Source organism: Megascapheus bottae, chromosome 2 (assembly GCF_031878675.1).
Source record: "Megascapheus bottae isolate mThoBot1 chromosome 2, mThoBot2.hap1, whole genome shotgun sequence".
Classification (NCBI taxonomy): domain Eukaryota; kingdom Metazoa; phylum Chordata; class Mammalia; order Rodentia; family Geomyidae; genus Megascapheus; species Megascapheus bottae.
Window position 1 is genome coordinate 14,043,620 of NC_143510.1, and position 13,407 is coordinate 14,057,026.

Consider the following 13,407-nt stretch of genomic DNA (forward strand, 5'->3'; position numbering starts at 1 on the left):
GTTAATAGGGCCAGGAGTTTGGGCTAGTGAGAGAGTGCTTGCCTAACAAGCACCTGGGTTTCACTCCTAGGTACCACATACATAGAAAAAGCCAGAAGTGGTTCTGTGGCTAGCCTTGATCAAAAAGTGTCCCAGGACAGTTCTCAGGCTGAGTTCAAGCCCCCGGGACTGGCAAAAAAAAAAAAAAAGTTAATATAATAATTTTGGATGAGAAGGGTACGCAATGACTTAAGGCTTTAACTAGTTTTATGATTTAAATAAACTACCTCTTCACCAAACTGTACATTAACATGATTTCATTTATTTGGTTTTTCTGTGCCAGTACTGGAACTTGAACTGAGGATCTGGATTGTTTTACTCCAGGCTAGCTCTCTGCCACTTGTGCCACAGCTCCACTTCTTGCTTTCTGGTGGTTAATTGGAGATAAAACAAATCTCACAGATTTTCCTGCTCAGGCTGGCTTTGAACCTACCTAAGTAGGTAGGACCATAAGCATGAGCCATTGGTACCCAACATTTTGCTGCTTATCATTGAGTAAGATTGCTAGAACTTTTTTGTTCTCACTGGCCTTGAGATCTCAGCTTTCTGTGTAGCTAGGATCACAGGCATGACCTACTAGCACCAGGCTTTCTTTTCTTTGGTTAATACTAAGGCTTGAACTTGGGGCCTGGGCACTGTTTCTTGGCTTTATTTGCTCAAAGCTGCTGCTTTACCACTGAAGCCACAGTTTCGTGTGTGTGTGTGTGTGTGTGTGTGTGTGTGTGTGTGTATGTTTTGGTGGTAAATTGGAGATTAACTTTCCTGTCTGACCTGGACAGACTTCAGCCTCCTGAGCAGCTAGGACTACTGACAGTACTATTACTATTATTAGAACTACTGGCACCCAGAACCCACAGAAGTTCAAGAACATGATCTTATCTTTCATTCAAGATATTAGGAGGGGCCAGGCCTGTGGTCTAATAGAATGCTTGCCTAGCATGCAAAAGCCCACAAATGGAGCGGTAGTTCCAATGATAGTCAGATTTGAACCAAAAAAATAGAAGTGCACCAGGCATAGAGTTTGAGCTCCAGTAGCAGCACAAACAAACAAACAAAACAAAAAAAAGTTACATAACTGGGCCGGGAGTTTGGCCTAGTGGTTAAAGTGCTTGCCTAGCGTGCACAAAGACCTGGGGTCCATTCCTTGGTACCACATACATAGACAAAAGCTGGAAATGGTGCTGAGGCTCAAGTGGTAGAGTGCTAGCCTTGAGAAAGTCCAAGGACAGGGCTCAGGCCCTGAGCTCAAGCCCAGGACTGGCAAAAAAAAAAAAAAAAAAAAAGTTACATAACTGACAAGTGTATCGAGATTAAAAAAGAAAACAAGAGGTTTTCCTTTGTGATATAAAAAGAAGTATGGAAATTAATCTCAGGGTTAAGGTGTTGTCAACAAAGTCACGAACTTTTAACTAAGTAATACTGATACCCAAGTGCCCAGAAAACTGATTTTGCTTATAGATCACCAGAAAAGCTCCCATTCCACGGACTGGTGAGTTCACCATTACCTCCTTGCTGCAGAAGTTTCGGGCAAGGGTTGGAAAGGTTATGATTTAAGGAAACTTAGCTTTTCCCTCCTCCTCATCCCCAGGTTGCTAAGGACACAAGGTCCGGATGAGATAAAGCTGACTCAAATCTCCCGGGGCGGACCTCACCCGAGAGGACCAGGACTGTCTCCTCTAAGACTTACTCCCCAAGGCGCGCGCGCGCGGGGATGGCAGTCAGAGACCCGCCCCAGCGTTGCGGAGACTCCAGTCCCGGCCGCAGAACGCCCCGCGCCTCGCAGGAACCGCCCACTCAGCCCTGCAGTGCTGATGGACATCGCCCCCCGCCAATGAACGACCAAGGGGCGGGGCCTAGAGCGTGGAGGGCGGGATTTCCCTCGCGGCCTCACCGCGGCTGGCAGCCTGGCGCGGGCGGAGGCAGCGCCTGGGAGCGGGTGGGCTGGGGTTAGCTGCGGGTGGGCCGGCACTCGGGTTTGTGGGCGGCTGCCGCGTCTCCAGCTGTCGCCTTCGCTTCGCCACCATGCCGGGGATCGACAAGCTGCCCATCGAAGAGACGCTGGAGGACAGCCCGCAGGTGAGGTGCGGGCGGCGGCGGCGGGCGGGGCGGCGGGGGAGATGCGGGCCGCGGGCCGCAGGCCTGGTGGCCGCCGCCGCCGCCCGTCCTCCGCCCGTCCGCCACCCGTCGCGGCCGCGCCCAGTGGAGGCCGGGCCCGAGGCCGGCGCGCGCGTGACTGGACCGAGGCCCGCGCGCGGGGCCGCCGTCACTGCCGCCGCCTCTCGTGGGGTCCGTGGTCTCCACGGGTCAGGTCTCCTTATAATCTGAAGTTTGCGGGGTTTCGTGAGGCGATGAGCGCCGGTCGTGCGGTGTTCCGAGAAGACGCGGGAGGTGGCTGCGGCGGCTGCGGCGGCGGTGGATGCTGGGGAGGAAATGGCTGTTTCTCCGGGAGGCGGCCGAGGCGCGTCGTGGGGCCGGGAGGCGGGGAGTGGGGAGGACGGCGGGCCGAGCCTCCGCCGGGCGTCCGCGCCTGCGCCCGCCCGGGCCGCGTGCGCTGCTGTCGCGGCGGGTCCCGGTGGCTGTCACCGGAGCCGAGCGACGCGTGACTGGACGAAGGCGCTTCCGCGGCGCGGGGGCTGCGGGGCCTCGCGCTGCAGACCCGGCCCCGACGAACCCACCAAAATAAGAGTCCGGATTCTGGGTGCATTGGGAACGATGCCGAAACTGTAACAATTTGCTGGCGTTCGCCCCTTCCCCCCGCACTAAAGAATGTAATCAATCAGCTCAATTAAAAAAATAAAAAAAAAGTCGGCTCCGATTTGGCGTAAGAGAAACTTCATCCCTGCACTCTGCTTCCGTACAAGCGATATGAAGCCATGTCGCTTCCGTAACCACTTAGATCAAAACATTTTCTTAGTTATTGTTTACAACCCTTCTTTCCAGGATGGTGACTTTTTTCTTTTTCTTTCTTTTCTTTTTTTGCTATGCATTCGTGGCCAATTTTAGTTGTCGAGTTGAAATCGGACTCTGATTATAAAACTGATTTGTTCTTTTTCTGTCCCGAAAGTTATCTACACCGGCCTGTTGCTTGCTGGTAAAGTATTCTTATCAGTCAGTGTACATTCAACAAAGAGGAGTACACATTTTGGGTTGTCTCACAGCCAAATCAAATTCTTCATAGTGCCTTCCTCGGTATGAAGTTGTAATCTAGCATTTGTTTCAGAGAATTTGCAGCAGTTTTAGTGGATGGTATTGGTGTAATGTGCAGAAAGCAGGAAGTATTTCTTTTTCCCGCCCCCCCTTAACCTGTTATCCTAACATCTGCGCTGAAAGTTAAAAAAACAACAACAACAAACTTAAGTTGGTTTACCTTCTCTTGTATCCTACATAAACAGATAGGTAGGGCTTGCCTAGTGACTTTTGAAAGATAAGACTTTTGAGCCAGATAATCTTGAACTTTGCATATACTTTACAATTTGAAGATTAAAGTTTAACCATTATTCACATGTCTACTCATAGTATTTTAAAATCAGTTAGCACATTGGTATCTCTTAGATCTTAGTCAAATTTGAATAGGATAATACTTGAGAAAATAGTCAGGACAACTGAGATTTAGAAAGGGAAGACAATTGGAGGTAATTCTTAGCGAGAACTTGATGGCAGGATGGCAAGACTTGGATCTGGGATGGAAGAGAAAAGGATTTTTACTGTCACACATAATACCTTTTTTTTTTTTTAAAGTCAGTTCACACAACTTCTGTAAGCTTCAGTTAATGTAGTTAGAGAATGTTTAAGATTTTTAACCCTGATTATAAAAAATAATTGTTGCTTTTTTTTAGAAAGAAGGTACAAAATAGGACCACACAAGTGGGAGAGTATACTCTGTTTTGGCTCTCTTCTAGCATTTTATGCATGTTTTAGTGTAGTTGGGGATATTTGTACATAGCAGTTTTTTTTTTTCTTGCCAGTTTTGGGGCTTGAACTCAGGGCTTGGGCACTGTCCTTGGATGCATTTTGCTTAAAGTTAGTGCTCTGCCACTTGAGCCATAGCTCTACTTCTGGCTTTTTCTGAGTATGTGCTACCTTAGAATCAAACCCAGGGCTTCAGGCTAGGCTATGTTTTTGGCTCCGACAACTTATTCTATTTTTATTTTTTAAAATTTTATTGTTGGGGTAATGTATAGAGGGGTTACAGTCACATTCGTCAGGTAGTGGGTGCATTACTTCTTGAACATTGATACCCCTTCTCATGTTTTTATCCCCCTTTCCCTCCCAATCATTTTGTTTTCCCCCTTCCCTTCCCTGTTTCAAATAAACAAATAAATGTATATCCAATACACCAGATACAGTAACCACATGAAATTAACCGTAAGGAGAAAAAAAGAGAAAAGAAATAATTGCACATAGTACATTGAGAACAACAATCACAAAGATAAACCTCTTGTTTCCATATCCTGGAGTTCATTTTGTTTAGTCTCATCCTGTTTGACCATATGTACATAGCTTTTGAGCTATTGTCATCCTCTACCAGGAGAGTCCTAGATGTGTACTAATTATCACAAATGAGGGAAACCATGAGTCCTATTTTCCTTTGGGTCTGGCTTACTTCACTTAATATGTTTTTTTTTTCCCAAGTCTGTCCATTTCTTTATGAATGGGGCGAAGTCATTCTTTCTGATGGCAGCATAGAATTCCATTGTGTATAAGTACCACATCTTCTTGATCCATTCATTTACTGAGGGGCATCTGGGTTGGTTCCTTATCTTAGCTATGATAAATAATGCTGCAATGAACATCATAGCTAGTGGCTTTATTATGGTTTTGTTTCTAGACATTTGGGTAAACCCAACATTTAAAAAAAATCTTTTAACATAAATTAAGTATCTATATGTTCTTAAATCCTCAGGAAAATTTTGATGATTGAAAACTTTTCTTCCTTTTTTCTTTCTTTTCTTTTCTTTTTCTTTCTCTTCTTCTTCATGCTGGGCCTGAGGCCTGAGCTTTTTTTGTTCAAGGCCAGTGTTCTACTACCAGCATTTTTGGTGGTTAATTGGAACTAAGAGGTTCATGGACTTTCCTGCTAGAGCTGGGTTTGAACTATCTTCCTCAGATCTCAGTTTCTTGTGTAACTACATTACAGGCATGGGGCATAGGTACCTGTTTTTTTTTTTTTTTTTTGGTGCTGGGACTTGAATTTGAGGCCTCTCACTAGGCTTTCCATACACATACTTCGCTCCAAGGCTGACACTACCACCTGAGCCACATCCACACATTCAACTTCTTACTGGTTAATTGCAAGGAAGAATCTCCCGGACTTTTCTTCCCAGGTTGGATTTTGAGCTACTATCCTCAGCTCTCAGTCTCCTGAGTAGCCAGGATTACAGGTGTGTGTAAGCCACCAAGTGTCTTACTTGCACATTTTCTTTTTTTTTTTTTCTTTTCTTTATTTTTTCTTTATTTTTATTTATTTTATTTTATTTTATTTTTATATTTTATTTTTTTTATTGTAATTAGTAAAAGGGTTACATGATATTTGCCAGATAGAAGGTGCATTAATTCACATACATTGATACCCTTTCACATGTCTTGGTACCCGTTTCCCTCCCCCCCCACACCCCCTACCCGTCTTGGTTTTCCCCCCTTCCCTATCAAATTTCAAATATCCAAATACAAATAAATTCAATATATCAGATAACAAAGTGAGATACTATACCAATATGAGATAACCAAGGGACAGCAAAGGAGATGAGAGACAACATAGTACATTAAGGACAACAATCATTCATTATATGGCTTTTGTTTCACTATCCTGGAGGTCCTTTCAATTAGCTTCACATTATATGTCCTTATATATCAAGATTTTGCTCTATTGCAAATCTCTGCTAGTAGAGCCCAAGGTTTCTACTGATTATGACGAATGAGGGAAACCATTGAGCCTAAGTTCCTTTGAGTCTGGCTTACTTCACTTAATATGATTTTTTCTAAGTCTTTCCATTTCCTAACAAATGGGGCGATGTCATTCTTTCTGACAGCAGCATAGAATTCCATTCTGTACAAATACCACAACTTGTTGATCCATTCATCAACTGAGGGACATCTAGGTTGGTTCCATATCTTTGCTATGGTGAATAGTGCTGCAATGAACATTGTTGTGCTAGTGGGTTTAGTATGTCCTTGTTTCTGGGTGGTTGGGTAAATGCCAAGTAGTGGAATTGCTGGGTCATAGGGGAGTTCTATGTTTAGCCTTTTGAGGCACTGCCACACTGCTTTCCATAGTGGTTGAACGAGTTTGCACTCCCACCAACAGTGTAGTAGTGATCCCTCCTGGCCACATCCCCTCCAGCATCTGTTGTCATTCGTTTTCCTGATCCTGGCCATTCTAGCTGGAGTGAGGTGGAATCTTAGAGTTGTTTTGATTTGCATTTCTTTTATGTTGAGCATTTCTTCATGTGTCTATAGGCCATTTTTGTTTCTTCTTCAGAGAAGACTCTCTTTAAGTCTTTGGCCCATTTTTTAATGGGATGGTTGTTACTTTGGAGGTTAGTTTTGGAGTGATTCAATTTTTTGAGTTGTTGATATATTTTAGATATGAGGCCTTTGTCGGTTGTTTGGTTGGTGAAGATCTTCTCCCACTCTGTAGGCTTCCTGATTACTAGCTATGTCCTTTGCCATACAAAAGTCAGTTGACTCAACAGACTTACTTTTCTCCACCCCTTCTCTTCCTTCTCTTCTTCCTCCCCCTCCCTCTCCTCTCCCCCTCTTCCTCTCCCCCTCTCCCTCTCCCTCTTCCTCTCCCCTCCTCCTCCTCCTCCTCCTCCTCCTCCTCCTCCTCCTCCTCCTCCTCCTCCTCCTCCTCCTCCTCCTCCTTTTCCTTCTTCTTCTGTGGGGCTTTGATGCTGGGCCTGGGTGCTGTCCTACCCCTTGAGCCACAGCCCCACTTCCTTTCTGTTTTCTAGTGGTTAATTGGAGATAAGAGTCTCAGGTTCTTTAGTGCCTGGGCTGGCTTTGAACCTTTGTCCTCAGATCTCAGCTTCCTGAGTAGGTAGGATTACAGGTGTGAGCCACTGCGCTGGACTTCTTTTTTTGGGGGGGGGGTCTTGAACTTGGCCTGGGCACTGTCCCTGAGCTCTTCAGCTCAAGGCTACCACCTTAACCCTTGAGCCAAGCTCCACTTCCCGTTTTCTAGTGGTTAATTGGAGATAAGAGTTTCAGGTCCTTTTGTGCCCGGGCTGGCTTTGAACCTTGATCCTCATATCTCAGCCTCCTGAATAGCTAAGATTACAGGCATGAGCCATGGCGCCCAGCCCGGCTTCTTTTTTCTTTGAGGGGAAATCTTGCTGTGCTGCTCATCTAGTTGGAGAGATCTCAGTATCCTGAGTAGTTGAGAGCTACAGGTGGTAACATTTCTCATGGCTACCACTGTTGTCAGTTTTCCAAAGTTCAGCTTTTAGAAGTATGGCTGATGTAAGTATTTGGGTGTACGTTTTTGTTCTCAATTATGTAGTCCAGGTAGAGTAGCAAAGAACCCTGAAAACTTGTGGTGTGTGTGTGTGCACACGTGCTGGGATTGGGGCTTGAACTCACAGCCCCTCAATCTTGATTGGCCTTTTTTGTTGAAGGCTGATGGCCTACCACTTGAACTACATCTCCTAAAATACTTAGTCCCCTCTCCCCACCATTAAATCATTTGATTCTAATCAAAGTACTCAGTTGGGCCAGATGTAGTATAGAAAATTGATATGTCTGGCAAAGGATATTATTATAAATTCAATAAAATTGTTTCATATTGATTCTGTTTTTGTTAGCTACATAAATAATAATTATGCAGTATTGAATTTGATATTCATTTTCTTAAAGTGAGGAACTAGAGTGTGGGTGTACTTAGTGGGAAAACATTTGCCTACTGTTGTAAGTTCAGTCCCCCGAACAACACACATTCACCCACACACAAAGGGGAGATTTGTGTCAGGCCTGTTTTGAATATAAGAACTTTTTAAAAAATTATATTAAGTGAAGTAAGCCAGACTCAAAGGAACATAGGCTGAATGGTTTCCCTCATTTGTCATAATCAGTAGAAACCTTGGGGCTCTCCTAACTGAGATTTACAATAGAACAAAACGTAGATACTTAAGGCCATATAGAAGGACACTAAATGAAAAGACCTCCAGGACATAGAAACAAAAGCCATATAATGAGTGATTGTTGTTTTTAATGTACTATGGTATCTCTCATCTCTTTTGCTGTCCCTTGGTTATCTCATATTGTTACAATATCTCACCTTGTTATCTGATATATTCTATGTATGCTTAATTGGTTATTTGAAATTGTATAGGGAAGGGGGGAAATAAAGATGAGCAGCGAAGTGGGGGAGGGAAATGGGGACCATGACATGAATAAGGGTATCAATGTTTGTGCAGTAATGTACCTTCTATCTGGTGAATATAATGTAACCCTTCTATTAATTACAATAAAAATATATGGAAAAAAAGAACTTTTTAGCTTAAATATACAACATGTTTATAAATAAATATATGTCCTTGAATTGGAATTGAATTGCCTGTTTTTGGAGAAAAAGAATGCAACGTAGTGGCAAGTTTTTCTTAAGAATGGCAATTGCTAAAGTGTTGTTTTTTTTTTTTTTTAACATGTAAAATAGCACTCTGGAAAATGTAAGTGAAGTACTAGAGTGGAAAAGAGATTACATCAAATTCAGCCTGGTGTGGTGCATGCCAGTAGTGTTAGCTACTTGCTGAGATAGCATGAGTGTGCTTGGTTTCTTGATGTGGAAACTCCACCCCTATCCTCACCTCCTAAAAAAAAAAAAGGACTTTCTCTTTTGTTTGTTGTTTTGATTATCAGTTCCAAATCTCAGATACTTAAGTAGTAACTGAGAATGTGGACTTCATCAATGGCATAATTATCTTGTTCTATTTTTCTCTTTATAGTATTTTAATGTAGTTTTTTCTACTGAGCATAGGAAGCTAGGGGAAGAATAAAAAAGGTCATTCTTTGGATATTAAACTTCACTTATCTTATTGCTTGTTGATATTTCAATTTTTTTTTTTTGTGGGTCATGGGGCTTGAACTCTGGGCCTGGGCACTGTCCCTGAACTCTTGAGCTCAAGGCTACTGCCCTTCCCCTGGGTCTGGGTGTTGTCCCTGAGCTCTTATGCTCAAGGATACCACCCTATTCCTGGAGCCACAGCCCTACTTCTCATTTTCTAGTGATTAATTGGAGATAAGAGTCTTAAAGTCTTTGGTGCCCTGGCTGGCTTTGAACCTTGATCCTCAGATCTCAGCCTTCTGAGTAGCTAGGATTACAAGCCACCTCACCCGGCTTGATATTTTAATTCTTATCTTCCTTTTGGAATATAAAAGGGTAAGCTCACCTTTCTTTTGATAATTTGACTTTTGTTAACTTGGATAATTTCTGTTGACATCTTTACCACTTAAATTTTTTTCTGTCATAAAGATCAGTTTTATATGTTCGTTGTGGAAAGAAAATAGACTGTAAAACAGTATAGAAATACAAAAAAAAAACCCAAATTCTTTATTTGGGGAAACCTAGTTAGCATTTTATAGACTGATAAGTTATATGATGGGAAGTTGTACTGTGGTATTATTTTAGATTAAGATAGGGATTTGGTACTGATAGACAAAATTACAGAACAAGATAAAATAATCACAATAACATATTTTGAAATAGAGCATTTATGTATCTCTACACAGAATACTATTTTAGTTTTATCCCCTACTGCTCTTGTGCTGAGAATCAAACCCTAAGTTTTGATTGTTACAGTTCATTTTTATTTACTTCTATTTGTTTTTTTGGTTTTTTTTTTGCCAGTCCTGGGGCTTGAACTCAGGGCCCGAGCACTGTCCTTGGACACTTTTTGCTCAAGGCTAATGCTCTACCACTTGAGCCAAAGCACCACTTCTGGCTTTTACTGAGTATTTGCTACCTAAGAATCAAACCCAGGTCTTCGTACATGCTAGGCAAACATTCTACCACTAGACCATGCTCTCTGCCCCTTTGTTGTTTCTTAAACAGTTTATGATGTACTTGGAAAATAAGTCTTGAAACAGAACAAAAGATGTTTCTTTTTTTATTGTAATGTATAGAGGGGTTACAGTTATATTCACCAGATAGTAAGTGCATTACTTCTTACACATTGATACATACATTAAAGGCATTAGTTTCTAGTCATTAATATAAAAATAGGTTTAAAATGCAGCAATGTTACTTGTTACTAGTCATTATGTTGAAAATGAACTATACAACTCATGGGTGGGGATAGGAGGGAGAAACTGGGAGAGAGCTAGAGAAGGGGTGACATTGTTCAAAAAGAAATGTACTCCTTATCTGACTTCCTGTTGCCCTTCTGTATATTACGTTTATAATAGCAATAAATTGAAAAAATAAGTGTAGAGTCAGAATTAATTACTAGAGGTCTGTTATCTTGGGATTTTAACTTTAGAAAAATTTTTAATCTGATTTATATAATGATTAACATAAACTTACTCATTTTATACAGACACGATCTTTACTGGGTGTATTTGAAGAGGATGCCACAGCTATTTCCAACTATATGAATCAGTTGTATCAAGCTATGCATCGGATTTATGATGCACAGGTAAAATGTTAAGGCTATTATTTATTTATGAACGTTACTGGAGCTTGAATTCAGGGGTAGGCTACTATCCCTTTGCTTTTTCTCTTAAGGCTGGTGCTCTACCACTTGAGCTACAGCTTAACTTCTGTGTTTTAGTGGTTAGAGATAAGAGTCACATGCACTTTTTATATTCTGGCTGGTTTTGAACTACAGTACTCATACCTTAGCCTCCTGAGTTACTAGGATTACAGATGTGAGCCACCTGTGCCTGGCTAATAAATGCTACTTAAATGATGAGTCTTTAAGCCACTTGAGGAGATAGTGTCTGATTTATTGGTGCCTACTATCCCTGTCCTGCACTCCTGGTGTTTTTGTTGAAAAGGTCAAGGAACATTAAGTGTAATGTACTACAAAGCTTAAATTACTAGTATACAGTTTATAGCACTGTGAAAATGATAAGATTGAAATATCCATCCCTCTTCCCAAATATAGTAAGGGCTTTTAAAAAAGAAAAAAAGAAAAAAATCCTTTTATTTATCTCACTGTTAGTGATTTGACTGAAGACTCATTGGTATATTCCCTAATTATGCTTCAAATTGTAAGGAGCATGGATCCTTTATCACCTTCTGTGCCAAACTGTGGCTTAAACTTGGACTTGGGTTCTGTCCTTTGTTTTTTTTTTTTTTTTTTCCTTCATTCAAGGCTTGATATTCTACCACTTGAGCCATAGCTCTGCTTCCAGCTTTTTGGTGGTTAATTGGAGGCAAGAGTCTTAGAGACTTTCCTGCATAGGCTAGCTTTGAATACTAGCCTCTAAGCCTCCACAGTAGCTAGGAATACAGTGGGACAAGGCCATGTCCCCTTCTTGAGTAGAGGATTTGTATCTAAGATGTTATTAGATGGTAATAAAAATTGGATATATCTCTGAGGTATACTGATGAATATAAAGGAGGCCTTAAGACTGGATTTTCTCATAGGATAGAGTAAATACAATTTGAATTAGAACTGGAGTTTGAACTCAAGAGTCTTGAGTTTGCTAGACAAGCTGTCAGCAATTTGAAGCATGCTGCCACTCCTTTTTTGTTTTAGGTTATTTTTCATATAGTGACTCACCATTTTCCCAGAGCTAACTAACCTTAGACTTAGACTATGATCTTTCTACCAATGTCTCCCTTAAGCTGGAGTTTGCCTGGCCTTGTATAAACAATGTATCATATTGAGCTATAACTTAAGCTTTAACATAGTAATTTGAATTTTTACTTCCTTTTCTTTTTTCTTTTTTTCTTGCATTCCAGTCCTGGGCTTGGGCTCAAGGCCTAAACACTGTCCTCGAGCTTTCTCAAGGAACTTGACCACTTGAGCCACAGCACCACTGCTAGCTTTTTTATTTGTATGTGGTACTGAGGAATCGAACCCAGGTCTTCTTGCATGCTAGGCAAGCACTCTACCACTAGGCCAAACTTCTGGCCCAGCAGTTTGAATTTTGTAATGTACTTTTATGGGATTAAGTGTACACATTTTCATTTTTCCCCAGTTTTTTCCTTAATCACATTTCATACCTACATGAAAGTTGCTATAATGTTTGCAGGGTTTGATTTCTGAACCTAAATATTCAATAAGTAGGTGTTTTCATGTTGTAGCTTTTTTTTCTATTTCAGTTACATTTGATAGTTATTAAATTCTTAAATCTATTATCATCACCTAGAGAGAATAGAGGGTCATGAATATAGAATCTCTAAAAATTTTGTACAATATGTACAGCTCTATCACTTGAGCCATAGCACCACTTCTGGCTTTTTTTCCTGTGGTATCAAGGTATCAAACCCTGAGCTTCCTGCATGCTAGGTAGGCACTCTACCATTAGGCCATGCTCCTGGCCCTCCCTGAGCTTGTTTTGCTCAAAGCTAGCTCTTTACCACTTGAGCCAGTGGCACTGTGGCTCAAGTGGCAGAGCATTAGCCTTGAGCAAAAACTGTCCAAGGACAGTGCCCAAGCCCCGAGTTCAAGCCTGAGGACTGGCAAAACAAAACAACAAAAAAAGGATAAAGCACATACTAAGTGCATTGTTGTATTTCTTGACATTGAGGTTCAGTTCTCTTTTGAAATGCTTTAATGACAGTTCAGTTTCTCATGAATTAATGAAAGTTTTCAAAAATGTGTTGAACATTTATGTTAAGTGCTAATAAGTAAAAATAAGTAAAATTGGCCTTTAAGATTCTTTTCTTAGTCAGTAGTATTGTGCTAATTTGAATCCTTTTTTTTTTTTTTAGAATGAGTTAAGTGCAGCAACACATCTCACTTCGAAACTTTTAAAAGAATATGAAAAACAGGTATTGTATATCAAAATGTTAAAAGCATGATTTAACATGTATGGTGATACAGAAAGTGATAGATTTTCTTGCATTGGGAGTTTGGCCTAGTGGTACAGTGCATGCACAAAGACCGGGATTGAGTTCCTTGGTACCACTTATACAGAAAAAGCTGGAAGTGGTGATGTGGCTTACGTGGTAGAGTTCTGACCTTAAGGAAAGCCCAAGTATAGTGCTCAGGCCCTAAGTTCAAGCCCCAGGACTGGCAAAAAAAAAAAAAAAGTGATAGATTTTCTTATCAGTAATCCTTAAGCTTTTTTTTTCCATACCGGGCCTTGTTCTAGGCCTTGATTGTGTCATCTTCCTGAGTGCTAGGATTATAAGCATGTAGCCACCATGCTTGTCCTTCTTTGTTTGGGTTTTTTGGTATGGTATTGGGGAAATTTGAA

General features: G+C 41.4%; 1 protein-coding gene across 1 annotated transcript in view; it reads left to right on the forward strand.

Moving 5' to 3' along the window:
* The first annotated feature begins 1,976 nt into the window (after positions 1–1,976).
* The window catches only part of Appl1 (adaptor protein, phosphotyrosine interacting with PH domain and leucine zipper 1), a 50,562-nt gene continuing 39,131 nt past the window's right edge, over positions 1,977–13,407 (forward strand). The window contains exons 1-3 of the mRNA XM_090320738.1: positions 1,977–2,115; positions 10,572–10,670; positions 12,920–12,979. Coding sequence (XP_090176864.1) covers positions 2,062–2,115; positions 10,572–10,670; positions 12,920–12,979 — 213 coding nt within the window. The 5' untranslated portion in view covers positions 1,977–2,061. The remainder of the gene's footprint in view (positions 2,116–10,571; positions 10,671–12,919; positions 12,980–13,407) is intronic.